At 41.2% G+C, this 17,038-nt stretch overlaps 1 protein-coding gene across 1 annotated transcript in view; it reads right to left on the bottom strand.

Moving 5' to 3' along the window:
* Window positions 1–17,038, bottom strand: part of UGCG (UDP-glucose ceramide glucosyltransferase) — a 33,716-nt gene that overhangs the window by 3,948 nt on the left and 12,730 nt on the right. The window contains exons 3-7 of the mRNA XM_069962140.1: window positions 10,002–10,104; window positions 7,609–7,710; window positions 5,866–5,978; window positions 3,910–4,088; window positions 1,622–1,708 (exon numbers count right to left, since the gene is read on the bottom strand). Of these exons, the coding sequence (XP_069818241.1) occupies window positions 1,622–1,708; window positions 3,910–4,088; window positions 5,866–5,978; window positions 7,609–7,710; window positions 10,002–10,104 (584 nt within the window). The remainder of the gene's footprint in view (window positions 1–1,621; window positions 1,709–3,909; window positions 4,089–5,865; window positions 5,979–7,608; window positions 7,711–10,001; window positions 10,105–17,038) is intronic.

Genomic DNA, 17,038 nt, shown 5'->3' with positions numbered 1-17,038 from the left:
AAGTTTATATAAATCTATGTGCAGCAAACTGCTTTAGGAGAAAGCAGCAACCATGTAGGAGCTTTATACGGAAACCAGATCTTTATAAGGTTCATGCTTACATGGAATTACACATCATACTTTCTTGTGCCCTATTTACAAGTAAGGGCCCTATTAAACAGAGTAATTATTTGCTGAATTGGGCTGACTCATGCAGATATCGTTTCACTTAATAAAGATTAAGAGACAATCATCAGCTGAGAAAGGTTGCAGGAAACCAGGAAGCATAGGTAAGTTAAACTTTATTATTTTGGTTATAAAAACCAAGGGCTGCACGGACATTGCAAACAATGTCTGAGAAGCCCACATGCACGAGTATAGAGCTGTGTATAGACTCGGTAAGAAAGGACCGATCTACAGTTCGGTGCTTGCTTACAGTGCAACACTTTTGCATTTCATAGTAAACACAGTATCTATATCTATCGAGAGCGAGATGAAAAAAAAAAAAAATTGTATCCTTTTTCGTATACTACTCACGGGATGCCGTTTAAGATGAGGTAACAGCTTACCTGGCAAGAGACAGAGATCATGTGACCTGTCTCAGAAGGGAGGGGGAAGACAGAGGAGTGGAAACAGAGTGGACCAGGAGGTGAGGATTTTCAGCAGTTTCAGGGTGTGAGTCAGCATGTGCCTCAGATAAACGGACCAATTCACGGAATACAAACTAGTAGTAGGTCTAAACTTAAGAGTAGAAAGTCTTTAAACAGCTGGTGCTGTTGAAAAATCTGCTATTGAAGACTGTCTACTTTTAGTTTTTACAGAAATTTTTTGTGTTTCTTGTCCATTATATTGCCTCTACCAGTTGGAGCTCTATAAACCAGCCCGATATTAGCTCAAATCTCCTATTACATGCTTCAGTATTGAACAGTTGGGTCTGGATCTTTTGTGCAGCCATATACTGTCATCATTCATGGGCAGCACATGCTCCATTACATACATGAGGTGATCAACGTGCTGTTGATGAAGAATGATTTTACATCCTGTCAAAACACTGCGATTAGCTGACAAACTAGCGTTTGCTTGATCATTGACTGATCATTGGGCCTATTACATGTGGTAATTTATAGCCTGCTTAGCCCATGTAATAGGGCCCTAATGGCCCAGTATACTTTGAGGGTGCCTTCACACGACGGATCCGCAGCGGATTTCTCGGGGCAGCACATTGATTGGCTGAGCGGGATGTGCAACTGAGAACCCCCGAAGCAAGCTGGATCGTGGAGTAGATAATGTATATGCTCCGGCCGGCCGAGGGTTAACGGGCGGACTCCCGACATACTGGCAGCAGGATTTCCATCCTGCTGCAAGTATGTCTGCCCAAAGACTTTATAGGGAAGGGATCCACAGCGAGAAATCCACTGAGGATTCGTTAAGTGTGAAGACACCCTAAGGGTGCGTTCACACCTACAAGATCTGCAGCAGATTTGATGGTGCAGATTTAATGCTGTGTTCAGTTATTTAACTGAAATCAGCTGCAGATCCTGTAGGTGTGAACGCACCATAAAGGGATTTTACAGGCCAAATGGACTGAGTTACTGGTTTACTTTAAGTACCTTTATAATTTATGAAGGTTATATGGACTTACCTTATCATTCTAGACTGAAACTGAGATATGGAGTAACAACCAGAATTCTGCATGGCAACTTGTGTAGCCATAGCAAACTTCCAACCCCTAAACAAAAGGAACAAAAAGAGAAAAAAAGATGCTATTAAACTTGAAAATGTATAGGAAAGTGGTTGCAGAAATAAGATTAAAATGGCCTGTCTTCTTTTATTATCTAATCTATAGCTTGGGACCTCCTATATTGGCTAATGCCACATCTGGATTAGGGGCCAAGCTTTACAGAATACACAACTTTATTATGCTTTGAATAAGTAGCTCACAGACAACGCCAACAGCGCTCCATAGGTTTTCGATGGCCTTAAAAACTTTCTAAACCTCCAGTACACTTAGGGGGAGATTTATCAAATTGGTGTAACGTAAAACTGGCTCAGTTGCCCCTAGCAACCAATCAGATTCCACCTTTCATTTTCCAAAGAATGAAAGATGGAATATGATTGGTTGCTAGGGGCAACTAAGACAATTCTACTTTACATTAGTTTAATAAATATCCCCCTAAATGTTACAAAGTAATGCTTATTTAGTAAGAAGTAGGCAATTACACAAGGTTTGTTAGGGTTATTCTTCTCTATATTCTACATTTTACCTTATGGACTTTGATTTACAGGTATGACTGACGTTTTACATAGCTACATTTACAACAGAGGAAAACATTGTTCAATAAAGACCTACATATTTATGCCTAGAAACATTGGCCATACACACTAGACTCTCCTAAAGAAAAAAGATGAGCCATGTTCACACACCATAAAATACTACCAAAATATGGCCATCATTTTGATCTAAATAAAATAAGTGAACAGGTAAAAATAGGGCAGTTTTTGAATGGGGGAAATGCTCACACGTACAGTATAACAGCAGATTTCACACTGCAAGTTAAACATCAAAATTTGCTGCAATACTCTGTAGTGTATTTCCTATAGCCTATAGTGTATTTCCTATAGCCACTGATTGGCTGAGCAGGACACGAGGGAGCTGGAGAAGCAGGTAGGAACACGGACAGGTAATGTATTAGCACAGCAGCTGCTAGGTTATGTGGGCTGGAGCTACATTCTAACAGAGGAAGGAGAATAGAACTTATATTCCGCTGCAAAACCGCACATGTGAAGCTACCCATAGATCTGCAGCAGATTTGAAGCTGCAGATTCAAAGCAAATCAATTCTAGGCCATCAAATCTGCTGCGGATCTGCTGCCTCAGGGTGCCTTCACACACACCGGATCCGCAGCGGATGTCACAATGCGAATTTGCAGCGAAATCCGCTGCGGATCCAGTGCCCGTTCATCCCAATGAGAATACATACTTAGAGCGGAATTGACATCTCGCTGTGTGTATGTAAGTTAACCCCCCGCTGGCCAGAGCATACATTACCTGCTCCGCGATCCAGCTTGCTTCAGGGGTTCCAGACGTCAGCTCGTCCCGCTCAGCAAATCAGTGCGCTGCCCCACCACAGCCACTGATTGGAGAGAACCCCCGAAGCAAGCCAGATTGCGGAGCAGGTAATGTAGGCTCCGGCCGGTGGTTAACCTACATAAACGCAGCGGGATGTCAATCCCGCTGTGATTATGTATTCTCATTGGGATGAACGAGCACTGGATTTTGCTGCGGATCCAGTGTGTGTGAAGGCACCCATAAGCTGTGTTTTTTCATCATAGATACCAACATGTGCAATGTTTGAGTTATGTTGTCTTTATCAAACATATACGTCAATCATGCTGGTGGATAGAATACAGAATACAGCTTTAGGGTGGCCCCCTTAACCTCCTGCAGATCGCATACATTACCCAGTCCCCGCTTCGCTGTGGCCCCCGGCGTCTGGACATCTGGCTCAGCCAATCAGTGTGCTGCGGCGGGACATCGCACTGATTGGTTGAGCCGGATGTCAGAAGCCACAGAACAAGCTGGAGCGCGGACCAGGTAATGTATGCAACAGGCTGCGGGGGGTTAAGAGCACTGCCTCTTACATATTCGCCGCGGGGTGACAATTCCACCGCGAGTAGTATGCAATCCTATCCACTCTATTTCAACAGTGTGTGAACATAGTCTTTCTGTGTTTCCAATCCACTCCTGATTTTGGTTGCAAAATACTGAGCAAAAATATTGTGTAAGAACATAGCCTAAACGTTACTCCAGGTCTCAATCTATATTGGCTTTTGGATCCTGCACACCAATAAACATGGGTACCAATGTATCCCCTTTTAGATTTAATGTTCCTTTCCAATGTAACCTGTCAACCCACTGCACACGACTTACCGATCTGCTATTGCCTTGGCCATGAAATAATCTTCAGCTATGTACTGTGCAAATGCAATAAGCCCACCAGCCTGGTCCAGAACCTCTTTCCTCATTAAGCATGACATCCCTGTTACACACTTAAAACCAGTAACATTGGCAGAAATGTATGACCGCGGATGGGAAGTCCCAAAATAAACCTAAACAATAAGAAAATAATGTTTTATGCATTAGACATACATCTGCTGTAATGATGCGGTTACTGAACAATTTATTAAAACAAGGAACTTACTACATAACCAAATTGCATTGTCTATGTAATTTATATTTAGTGCATTTAGGTCTAGTTCACACCTTTACATAATTACTGTCTGCTCCCTCTACCTTGCTATAAAAAGAAACCATTGCAACTGGAAGGATTCAGCATCAAAGATGTGAACAAAGTCCTACAGAATATGGCTCTCTTACTAATTCAGGGGTGATAACCATAATGTGCAAACCAGTGCTTCTCATTTGCAGTCCTTTATTAATTATGTTTTACACCAGTGGTCCTTATTTCTAGTCCTCATGGCTCACTGAAAGGTCATGTTTTCAGAATTTCCTTAGTATTTCACAGTTAATATAATTATACTCATCAGGTACGATCACAGGTGGTCTTTGTATGGAATATCCCCACATCATGATCTGATGGTGGGCCATGAGGACTAGAAATAGGGAGCACTGGTGTAAAACATTATTAATAAAGTGTTAACACATCCTGTGAAAGATCACACCCAGGTGAAGTCTATGAAAACTACAGGATATTACAATAGAAAATGGCTATTGTCTAATACATATTACCTACTAGAAATGCCCATTTGACAACCTGGTGTGATCCAGCAGAAAGTGTGCAATACTACATGGAATTTGTAATCTCTCAGCAACACCACGTGCCTTTACAATTGCCTGTATACGTAATATGTGGAAGTCATGGGGAATCTAAGAACTGTGTTTTACATTGTCCTTCATTGAATGCTCCTGAATGTAAGGGGAAAACTCCACCTGCAGGTCTAATATCAATGGGGAACCATGACTCCAGGAAACATAGAAAGAAAATAAATATGCATATCTTTTTTCTATTACCAGGTTAGAAAGACAGTATTGAAACATGATACAGAGGTTGTTAAACAGGCTGGAGACAAGAAATCGTGAAGGTATTTCTTAAAAAAAAAAAAGCTATCTGAACTAGGTCACCTAGCCTTTTGTACTAAAGACGTGTGTAGAGGAGCAAATTCCTTCATACTACAATGCAAGGACAGTGTTGAAGAGACTGTAAGGTCATTAGGGTTAACAATAAGCATGTTACTTTTTACTTCTGATGTCATTCCTTAGAATATATTTGAGAAAAAAAATAAAAGTATTTTGCAAACAGTGGTCCGTTCACTCCAGGTTTTGGCTAAAAAATACTGAATTGAGCTACAACATGTAAACCCAGCCTAAGGCCAGCTTCACACAGGCACATTTTGGTCGCAGGACCCAGCCTCAACATGTTTCTGATGACCCATGACCACAGTATGTTTGTGTGAACACCAGCCTTAGGGATTTTTGTTTTATTTTATACAATACACACAAAATCTCTAGTTTTTTTCTTAGTAAAGTGTAGTGAAACTGTGTGTCGCTAGCCTTAAATCTTTCCATTAACACAAGTTTTTAAATATACAGTGGTATGACAAAGCTGGATTAATACTCTGTAAAACGGTTAAAAAAAAAAAAAAACTCATGAGAGCCATTGGTGCACCGTCCTAAATACCAGCACACAGCCATATTTGCATACATTACATCATTGTTTCAAGAGAAGAAAAATAAACTTATCTGCTTTTGGAATGTGTAATTCCAGTAACACACCCACATATGTCAGCTACCTCACATAACTTGTTCTTCATCTTTCCTGGGTGAAGTATAGCTCAGAGATTATCACATGCTCCAAACACAGCTTACCTGTTCTAGCGTAGCAGCAAAGCCTTGCCTGTCTGCCACATAAGGGAGTCCATGGACCAGGCCAACTTTCTCTGTCATTTGATTGGCCATATCTGTAAGGGTGTCTGGTTTCACTGTAATATTAAAAAATAAATAAACCAGCCAATCCAACATAAAATCTAATTAGGGTAACAGGCAAAAAGAACTCCAAAAGAAATGCTGCCAGGAAAATATGCCAGGCTGGCAGCTACCTGATGACAGCTGGATCATCTAAGTTCCCATAGCCAGAATGAGCTACATTAATTAGAAAAAAGGGTCTTCCACATTACTCACAATTGTTTGGGTGTGTTACCAACTATTGCTGATGTAAAACATTTAAAGGGATCTGTCTCTTTAAATGGCAAATTATTAATACATTCAACAGATTTTACAAGCATAAAACAAGGAATACGAATTGCTTTGCCTGCCAAGAATTACAGAACCTACAAAACACCTTGACAAAACATACACTGTGACAGGCAGCCTTCCTTAATATACAAAAGGAAGTAAATATAAAATAAAATTTCCCACAATGTTAAACGTAATTCTATAGCTTAGACAAAAAAGGAAGTAGTGTGCATTTCTTGAAATAATAACTAAAAATAAATCCATACATATCTTTATATTAAACATAAACATAAGGGCCTCCACTCTTTATACCTTAAGCACGCACATAGAAGTTTATTTTCAGCTAAGAGGTAAAAAACCAGGTGGATGAATGTAGCCCTCTTCTGTGAAAATGTATAACTTGTGAATATAAGTTTAAACAGGCACTCCAGAGGAAAAATATATATATTTCCCAAATCAACTGGTGTCAAATTCTATTTATATTAAAAAATCCCAAGCCTTTCAGTACTTATTAGCTGCTGTATGCCCTGCAGGAAGTGGTGTATTCTCTCCAGTATGACACACTGCTCTCTGCTGCCACCTCTTTCCATGTCAAGAACTGTCCAGAGTAAGAAAGTTTTTCTATGGGCATTTGCTACGGCTCTGAACGGTTTCTGTCAGGGACAAAAGTGGCGGCAGAGAGCACTGTGCAATACTGGAGAGAATACACCACTTCCTGCAGGTCATACAGTAGCTGATAAAGACTGGAAGGCTTTTTAGTAAAAGTAACTTATGAATCTGTATAACTTCTGGAAACCAGTTGATTTAAAGAAGAAAAAAAAAAGCGGAGTATCCCTTTAAGTTTATTCTGCAATAGGAATAATTTGGTTATATTTCCAAATTTGGGGAAAACAGAGCCGTCACTTACATAGTCACAGCGGAATGTCAATCGGCAAAACTGCATACCTTCCGTCCTGACAGGCCCCTGACTAAATGAGACCATAGCCGACGCTTGCTGTTGTCATGTCTGGGATATTTAACATTATTCACCAGGAGGATATGGAAGAATAAACAGATCTTATCAAGTCCCGCTGGTCTCATAAAACTTGTGAAAGTGCAGCAGAGCCAAAATCTCTTCTACATGGACCTCAAGTGACTACATATAAAAGGAAAGCTTTAAATAAACAATAATGGTGGCTACTGCAGCCGATCTGAGCATCCTCCAGAGAAACTGTGCATCTTGGGACCTGGAGGTTGCTAACGCATTAACCACTTTCTTCTTTCACACAAATGAAGGAAATCCCTGGAAATGATGTGTCCTCCATAATATTTTGGTCTGCAATACTCAATATCTCTTTATTCTCTATAACTCAACTCTATATTCAATGATCAACATACCTTTAATCCCACTGTCACATATCCATATGAGATCATATTTGGCAAGTTCATATCCTGGCATTAAGTTGTTTATTTTTGGGTTAATGCCAACCTTTTTACCCCCTAGGAGGAAAAAAAATATCTAATTAGACCTTAAGGGGTTGTCACAATAAAACAAGTCCTGTTCATAAACACTATGACAACATATGAACATCAGAGAAGTGGGGTGCCACTATAAACCCTCATCAAGGAGCCAGAACAGAGAGTAGGTCTCTGTGGGAGCAGCTTCTGTAATAGTGCACTTGAGCCATCTTCGTATTACAAGGACTATCACATTTTCATGGGGTTGTTTCTAAAAGTACAAAGGCGACCTGCATACCTGTTTTTTTTATACAAGCATAGTTCAGGCACATTTTTATAGGTGTATGTCCTAGCCTGACCACAGGCCCAGAACCTGAACTGACAGCATCACAGTTCACTATAATCAGTCATATTGTCTGTCAGTTTGGGTCATTAGACCTATAGTCAGGCCAGGACTTGCAGCCATAGTACGGGCACAAAAATGCGCCGGAACTATGTTTGTGTGAATGCGGCCTTAGGCTGTATACATACTAGTATGTCCATGTCAGCAAAAAAAACAATCCCAGTTGCGAGTGAGATTCTGTTTCACTGATCACGTTTTCTTCTAGAAGCACTAAATTGAGCCATGTACATATGGTGCTATATACTAATGTCCCTGATCTGCAGCATTGATCTACAAGTGTAATATTTTTGCATGCCCCAGTTTATATTGAGAAGACTGACAGGAAATAATGGCAGGGTGCAGAGAGTGCTATTAAATATTCATTGCTGGCAGGAAAAGGCAGTCGGATTCAGGATAAGCAGTTTTTTCTGAGCTCAGCTGTTAGCATGAGTCTTACAAGCCAGATTTCCAGAGAATTCAAACACTGCTGTGGGATGCATCTCCGAGAAGATCCAAGGAGTTTTGCCTTCATCAGCTTTACCTTCCAGGGTCAAAAGCAGTTTGGAAAGGAGTGGGGGTGAGAGGTTAGGAGGAAGAAAAATATGTATATTTATGTTTTCCAGTAGAAAAAAATTATTCTGAATCAGTGTGAAATTGCTGAGCCACCAAATCAGTCACCCCTTTTATACAAGGATTTATAGATGGAAAGAAAAATGACAAAGCATATCCCACCCCAGCCATTCCTGGAAAGGTAGCTAAGGAAATCCTGGAATACAGATATCAGATATTGTGCACTAACAGCATTGCAGCAATTGCTTTTATAGTGCTTCAGCTTGTTCTGTATTAGATTACAAAGCACAGGAGAGTGATTTATGAACAAAGCGCCTCTGTTACACATCCTGCCCATACCAGCTTAGAAGTATAGAGTATCTAGTGAAGAGGATTCTTCCTGCCACTGCCAATGAGCCAGTTAACCTCCAAACTTTACCCTGCACACTATGGGCAGACAAACTCGCAGCAGGGTGCCCCGTTAACCCCCAGCCGCTGGAGCGTATACATCACCTGGTCCCAGATCCGGCTTGCTTCGGGGGTTCCCGGCACGGCCCCCTCGGCCAATCAGTGCGCTGCCTCGTCGCAGCGCACTGATTGGCTGAGCGGGACATGAAGACGCCGGGAGCCCTGAAGCAAGCCGGAGCGGGGACCAGGTGATGTATACGCTCCAGCGGCTGGGCGTTAACGGGGCATCCTGCTGCGAGTTTGTCTGCCCATAGAGTGTACAGGGCAGGGATCCACAGCGGATCTCACTGCAAATTCACAACAAGAAATCCGCTGCGGATATGCCCAGTGTGTTTCTACCCTAAGTGTAGGGCCGGAGTCCTCAGTTATTACAAGCTACCACTCGCTACCAATGCACCCCCTCTGCACTAGCTGACAGCTTTCTCCCTATGAACTATAAAAGGCTGGTTTCAAACATGCAAAACAGGTGTATATGTCCATATTACAGCCACAACTCCCAGCCCAACTATGAATCAACAGACTGGACAGTCTGACAGAACAATTGGCAGTATCACAGTGATCTATGATGCTGTCATTTCGTGTCGTTAACCTTGGTGGTCTAGCTGGGACTTGCAAGAACAACATGAGTGTAAAAAATGCCCCTGCCCAATGGGGGTACAGCTGTCAGTGAGCAATCTGAAGGTGAGGGTAACCTGCAGCTCATGAGGACTCCAGGCTCACACGGCACGGCATCTGATCGACTGCGATTTGAAAAGTGACACACTGCTATTATCTGTCACTACTTTACACTGCCATCAGATAGGACTGCATACATTTGGTGACAGAGTCTCTTTAACAATATCTAATGCAGGATAACATAGTTGACAAAGCATTCCTAAGAAAGAAAATCCAAATGGAAACAAAGCAAATGTTGGAAGATCACAGTAAAGCATACCTATAAATAAGTTGGCATCCACATTGGGGTATTTCCCAAGTAGTTTTTTACATACATCCACAGCCGGATCATCAACATCTTGAACACAAAGAAGGATTTCAAACTGGAAAAGAGGGGGGGAAAAAGCCATTATATATTACATTGTAGTAGTGAATGCGCACCTAGCAACTGATCTCCATGGGGAAGATCACCCTACCAACGCCATATAGCTGTGGGTTCTAGGAATTTAATTACTAAATGTGCCAATCTGCATGGTGAACCATGGAAGAGAGTCAGGCACAACAGATTAACCAAGGGGAAATTCACTTAGACAGGATAACTGGAAATTGCTGCACATAGTCACAAGGAGATCTGCAGGTTTTTTTTTAAAATAACATTTAAAAAAAAAAAGGATATACAAGATTCATATACAGTGAAATGTGTTTAACGTGGAGCAGCTGCCAGATGAGATGATCATAGTGGGGAAAACCCAATTTAGAAAAGCCCCATTCTGCTACTATAAAGTGGGTGTTACACATACAGAAGTGGATGTAAAAGGAATGAGGAAGATACAGACTGGATTTATAATTCTCCTTCCTGCTGCATTCACTTCTGAAAACTGAATGGAAAAAACTGTGAAATCCTCTAAATTTCATTGTAACCAGAAGGATTTCCGGGTTGGTTTTCTCAGCTTCTAGGCCACATGTGCTCGATTATCAAACACTGGATTAGACGCATGCCACAGCTTAGGTAAGAATAAGAGTGACACATCTCGGAAGTCTCACAAGAAAACACATTCTTATGAAGATAGCACATCAGCATTGGAATGAACAATAATCCCAGTTCTCTCATACATTCCCAATACATGAGCGTCTGAAGCTCACAGTTTCAGGAGTCCTACCCTGCATTCACAAGAGGAAAGGCACAAATGTAGCAAAGAGCAATTCTACTGATTCATCAAGGGTGTGTATGGATAGGCTAGGTAGGAGCCAATAATCTCTAATAACCTGCCACGGTGAATTATTCTGTAACCTGAGACGCACAACTACGTATCCGAATTATCAGCTTTGCTCATTTACAGTCTCAACTTGTAGAGCGGTTACAAAGTCCAGGAAACACAAAGTGCGGTTTATATCACACCACTGGTAAAAAGAACCACCGCTACTTATCGATATATGTGGTACTACTGACTGTTCTGGTGTCACTATTATGTGGGTAACAAGAAGCCACACCTATGTATAGGCTCCAGTGACCCAGCAATGCAATGTCATATACTAATGGAATGCTACAGTAAATTGTACCTTATCTCCTGATAAGTGCAAGCTATTGTCCTCTTTCAAGGATATTTTTACAAACCTATGACTTGTTATCATGAAATATCAGGTGTTTTGACAAGTTGAATCCGGGTGCAAAGACCCCCAAGCTGAAACTAAATGAAAGGAACATAAGAGCTCTGCAGAGTTCTGTGCCATTTCATTTCTGCTTGGCTCCTCTCAGAAAGTCATGTGTGTTGTGTCAGAAAGTTCATAGAAAGTCATTTCAGTGGTCTGCAAGAATCTGCGCACCCAGACCCCGCCAAATCAAAAGACATGTCAGAAACCTGAAACATGATAGCTATGCTTTATGCTGCCATTGCAGACTGGAGAGAGAATGAACGTAATGACCTTTAATGGGATAACTGATACAAGGCCTAGACAACCGGATGCCCCCATGATCACTACTTTATCCTGAGGTTCTTAGAACTGGAAAACTTTAATATAAACTTACAGATCTGCAGCAGGTTTGATGGCCCAGGTTTCGTTTGATTTGAATCTGCAACTTCAAATCTGCTGCAGATCCTGTATGTGTGAACGCACCCTTAAAAGGGCACCTCCACCTTAACCTTCTACAAGCTCATTGCTTCAGTCAATGTGTAGCATTTCCGTGAAGCCCACAGAGGCTACAGTTATAATTTACAGTCTGAAATTGGGGGACTTTTCTGCATGACTTCTGTAGCTTCAATTCATCTAAAGTATGTTAAGCAGTCACATAAAGTTATGGTATATCAATCACTGTTAGCTATGTATCAGCACTTTAGCAAGAGTGCCTATTTATATCTTATTATTATAAATAGACAAACAAGAGCCTTATACACAATTGGGAACCAGGCGATACCCAATGTTCCCAACATAACTACAGAACATTAATATAGGAGTTAGAAAAAAGCAGCACCATGTCATGGAAAAGATACAAAGTACTAGCATGTAATCTTCTTGTTATCCTCCCTTCCTGCTGCAATCTATAAATACTCTATATAAGAATGATGTGTGAAAATTACAGGTGAGGTCAGGGTAAGTCACTACCTCCGCATCAACCTGAAAGCCGGTGAGCTCACCCTTATTTTCATTACACACAGTGTGGCCGTATTAGTAACCACCTCCTTAACCTGTACTTAAGCTCAGGGAGAACCTGTTAGCTCAACAAAGATCAATGTATATGTTATACTTATTGCATGGCAACATTTCCCCATGCTGGCTGTGATAATGGTCATTGTCTCTATGGTTATCAAACCTTGGAGATAATGACTTTATCTGCAGACCATTCTTGACAGATGGAACGGCGCGATCAGATTACCTTCTGTACAATGCTGAACATAGATCAATGTCAACAAACTGACAGATTGCAAGTTATTGTCTAGTTGTATATCCCTATTCAATAGCACACTCGTGATAGATCACTGTATGTCAGCCTATACATACTGTATATAGGAAACATCATACCCCAAGACATCACTTCTCGGAACTTAAAACAGACATGATAACACTTTAGCATCACTAGCTGTGAACGAGAACTGTTACACCACAGCAATGGAGAGAAGAATTCTACAACATGCAACAATCACCTATGTGCCACCCTTAGCTTGAGATCAATGAAGTCAACTTATTATGCCACAGCATTTATAGATTTATGGATTTCATGTCTTCAGCAAGGCTGACCTGTAAAATAAGGCTTAAACAGGCTGTACCTTTTTACACACGTCATGGCTTACATGCAAAGAAAAATTAATAATTATTCATGTATTAAAAAACCTCAAAGCCGAATAAAAAAAAAAAAAAGAAAAAGAAGAACCAACTACAACAACTGCTTGCAAGGCAAGATGAACAGTAAAAGAAGCTTCAGAAAAGCAATAGCTGTGAATATAAGGCTTTTTCACTTTATACAGGTCTAGTAGTAGTGATCACCATCATTGTGGACATCTCACACGCCATGTCCTTTGCAAGTGATTATGGGCTAGAAGGAGACAATTAGCTGCATGAATGCATGCATAAAGGGCTGTATACAAAAGCAAGGGCAATGAATGTTGCTTTAAGACTGCAACAGAGGAGATATAGAGGTGACAGGAAAAAGGACCAGTGTTATATCCGAAACTCCTTAACTTAAATTTGAAAAGGAAAAGGTACACTTAGAGGTGTAGCTAGAATTCATGGGGCCAGATAGCAAAAAAGCAAAAAAAAAAAAAAAAGCTGTACGTGCCCCCACAAGCCTGTCTTGCACAGTCCCCCAGCGTGCAAAAGTGACGCCATTGGTGTACCGGGGGGCTAGGAGAAAGGAAAGCCAGGGGACTGAGCTGGGCCAGGCGTCTTGGGTAGCGGTCCCTCTGCAGGAAGGAGAGGAGGCTGAGCTCTAGACATCAACTATTGAGAATGGTCTGATACAATCTTATGTATATACTGGGGTCATCTTCTACTGTATCTACTGATCTTTATGTGAAAGGAAAAAAAATAAAAAAAAATAAGGCCTAAAAAATATGTTCAACAACTTGATTTAAAAGGACTAGTTATTTTTCTGAGGATAATCCCTTTAAGGTGGCCGGCCGGCCATACACATTAGCCGCTTTCATGGGAATCGGGTGACAGAGTTGGAAATTGTTTTTTAAAGGAAGATAAGCTGCCACAAAAGGTGTCTGGCAGTAGCTTATTTTCCCTTTCCATATCCAAAACACATGCAAGCTCAGCCTGGCCAAGCATGCAAGCTTAAGGAGACATTTCATGGACTTGACATGGTCACCACAGTCAAGTTAGTGACTGATCTGCTATCCATTTGCAGTCTCTAGCATACATCCTTACGTGGTATCCGCAAGAAAAGTAAAGGTCTTCCAAGTGGTTTGTTTCTTCTGGAATGGAATCTACTCCCTAAGGAAACACAGCCCAAGGCTATGCACTTGTAAATTGTTTAGCACATTATTTCAGAGGGAACATGCTGGGATTTAAGTTTTCTTTATCTACTTAATTTAACCTTCACTGCAGTGTGCACAAGCCTCACTGGGGCCGGACATTTTTTTTTCTCCTCACAGCTCCTAGTATAGCTGGCCTATATCCTGTATAAGTATGCCTGTATTCTATGTAGGCATCTTTTGCTTTCATTATTTATCAGACATCTTAAAGACATGCCGCTTCAGCAAAGCAATACTTCTCCGGCACTAAGTGGAGGTGTAGTAAACCAAGAGCATTGAGGTAGCAGGACGTGCTGCTATGACCGCAGAGCAAAGTGTGATGGGAAGATGCAAATGACAGGAGAATAGTACAGACAGATAAAAATACAACTGATCATGTGCCCTGTTATAAAAGGTACTTTACAATAGTTCTGCATCTGTGCAAAAAGCTTTCCTCTACAGACATTCCAACTAACCATAGCCATTTCCTGCACATATGTTTCTATTCTAAATGACCACAAACATGATATGCATTTATGAGTCACAGAGGGTTTTAGTTATAGTATATTCTGTAGATTACAATAAATCAGAACCCAATATGGTATACTGTGTATGCAAAAAGAGACCTAGCACCAATAACACATTGGACCCCATATCCAGAAAGGACTGCAGACATCATCTAGTATGACTGCCCATCACAATGAATCTGAGCTTTTCTCTAATACATTTATTGGAAAAAAGATGCATCCATAGTTCTGGTACTAAATTCTGTGAAACACAAAATGCAATTAATGGGCCCCAACTATCCTACCAAAATACTGGCTTGTTGCTTATGTGGCTCCATTACAATGCACTACAGTACAGCTCCGTTCAGACTGATGTCTGTCTTTACAAAGTTCGGTCCCATCACTTAGCAAAAAAGTTAGATATGAGCACTACTCGAGCATGGCCAAACCTGATCGCTCTGCATTTTAATACCAGTGGCTGAAGCTGGATACAGCCCTAAGGAGTCATGAGTAACCCTTAAGACATCATCAGGGTTAGAACACGAGGACGCGCTCTCAACGTCATGTACTAAATAATCCAGGACGGAGCCTGGTACCCTCTGCGAGGCATCATTGAATCCGCTGGACCATCACAGACCCGCTCTGGACACCACTCCACAGCTTAATACGAAACTCAGAGAAGTACTATGGGCAGACAAGACATCCACAGGAGCTGGATGCTGAAGCCTAGCATTAGCATACACGGCAGCATACAGCTACATCAGCCACTCCTAAACCTAACTCCCTCTCAGAACGCAGAGGAGTTCACATCTGAAACCTGGGCCACCTTGATACAATACAAAAATTAGGAGACCCTTATCTTGCACCCTGCCATCCCATATATTACAGATTGGGACAACCGATGCACTCTATTGGATATGGCCATAACTTCAAAATAATTAAGGTCTATCCTTACAAATCTACTTCAACTCTCTTCCTACTCCCTGAGGAACTTGTCACCACCGTACAAGGGAAACGCATTGGAAAAACAGAAGGCGGCAGACTGCAATACCTAAAGGCCCTACTCCACGGGCCGACAGTGAGGAGATGGGATGGGCCGCGGAGAGCTGCCTGGGCGATTGCTAGATCGTCCGGGCAGCCCATAGAGGATAGTGGCGGTCTGCTGCTACTGCTCCTTTTCCACGGAGTGACAGCAGCATAACGCTGCTTTTACAGTAGTTAGCTTTTCAACATGTTTGAAATACAAACGACGCAACCATCAGCCGACAGGAACAATGTCCGCTGATTGTTGCCTTCTATTCAACGGGACGATTATAGGCTGAATATGGCCGCTATTCGTTCCGTGGAATAGGGCCTTAACTGTCATTTCCTGCTACCTACATATACGCCCTTTTCTTCTTTGTGACTTAAATCAGATTTTTAACATATACGTTTAAAGGGAAAAAAAAACAGATGGCAAAAATGGATGCATATGTATGCTATGCTGCACAGTCTGTCTTCCATTGACTTACTGACTTATTAAGAAAAAAAAACCCTGATCCATTTTTTTTTAACAAACACAAAGACCAGTGCAGTGTGTAAGTTAAAATTAAATGTGCTGAAATAGAATGAAATGCATGCAAAAATGCAGTGTGAACCTAGACATTACTCTGCATTCAACTAGAATGACATTTGGCAGCACAGAACTATAACTCTGGCAGCAGTATTGTTAGCCTAAGGAGTGGCGAGAATATTTATGGTGGCAGGGCAAGCATTGTTTCATATAAAATAAACCTGGTACTGATATACAGCATAGATAACAAAACTAACCCCCTTCCCCCCCAAACCTCAGACATTTCAAAGCATAAGATCAATATTCGCATTTCTCCTATTCAAACAGTAAAGAGTAAAGGAAAATAAAGCTAAATGGCAAAACATGGAGGGCTTCAAAACAGGCTTCGACAAGTTTGTAGACATAAATGACATAAATGCATATGTACAGAACCTACCTATCATCCATCCCCATTCCCTTGACCATCCCCTCCTTGGTTAAGCTTTATAGACAATAGTCTTTTAGACAGATAGTCTTTTTTTCCCACTGTACTATGTACATAACTACGTAACAAACAATGGAGGTATGCGTATTAAGTTCACACCTATACCGCTGAAAATTTTGTGGCATATGGTGAAAATCCAGGAGAATGGATTGATAACATATACCACAACATGTTCCCACCAGATCCATTCACATAAATGTGCTGAACATAGTTTAAAAGGACTACATTTGGCACATTTGGGAGCATATATGATTTTCTTGTGATACAACTACAAAAGTTCTGATATTAGTAACTTTTGAACTTCATTTGGCATACAAATTGGTT

This window comes from Dendropsophus ebraccatus, chromosome 3, assembly GCF_027789765.1.
Source record: "Dendropsophus ebraccatus isolate aDenEbr1 chromosome 3, aDenEbr1.pat, whole genome shotgun sequence".
NCBI lineage: Eukaryota > Metazoa > Chordata > Amphibia > Anura > Hylidae > Dendropsophus > Dendropsophus ebraccatus.
Note: the sequence above shows the minus strand (reverse complement) of the source record. Positions and strands in the feature narration are given on the sequence as shown.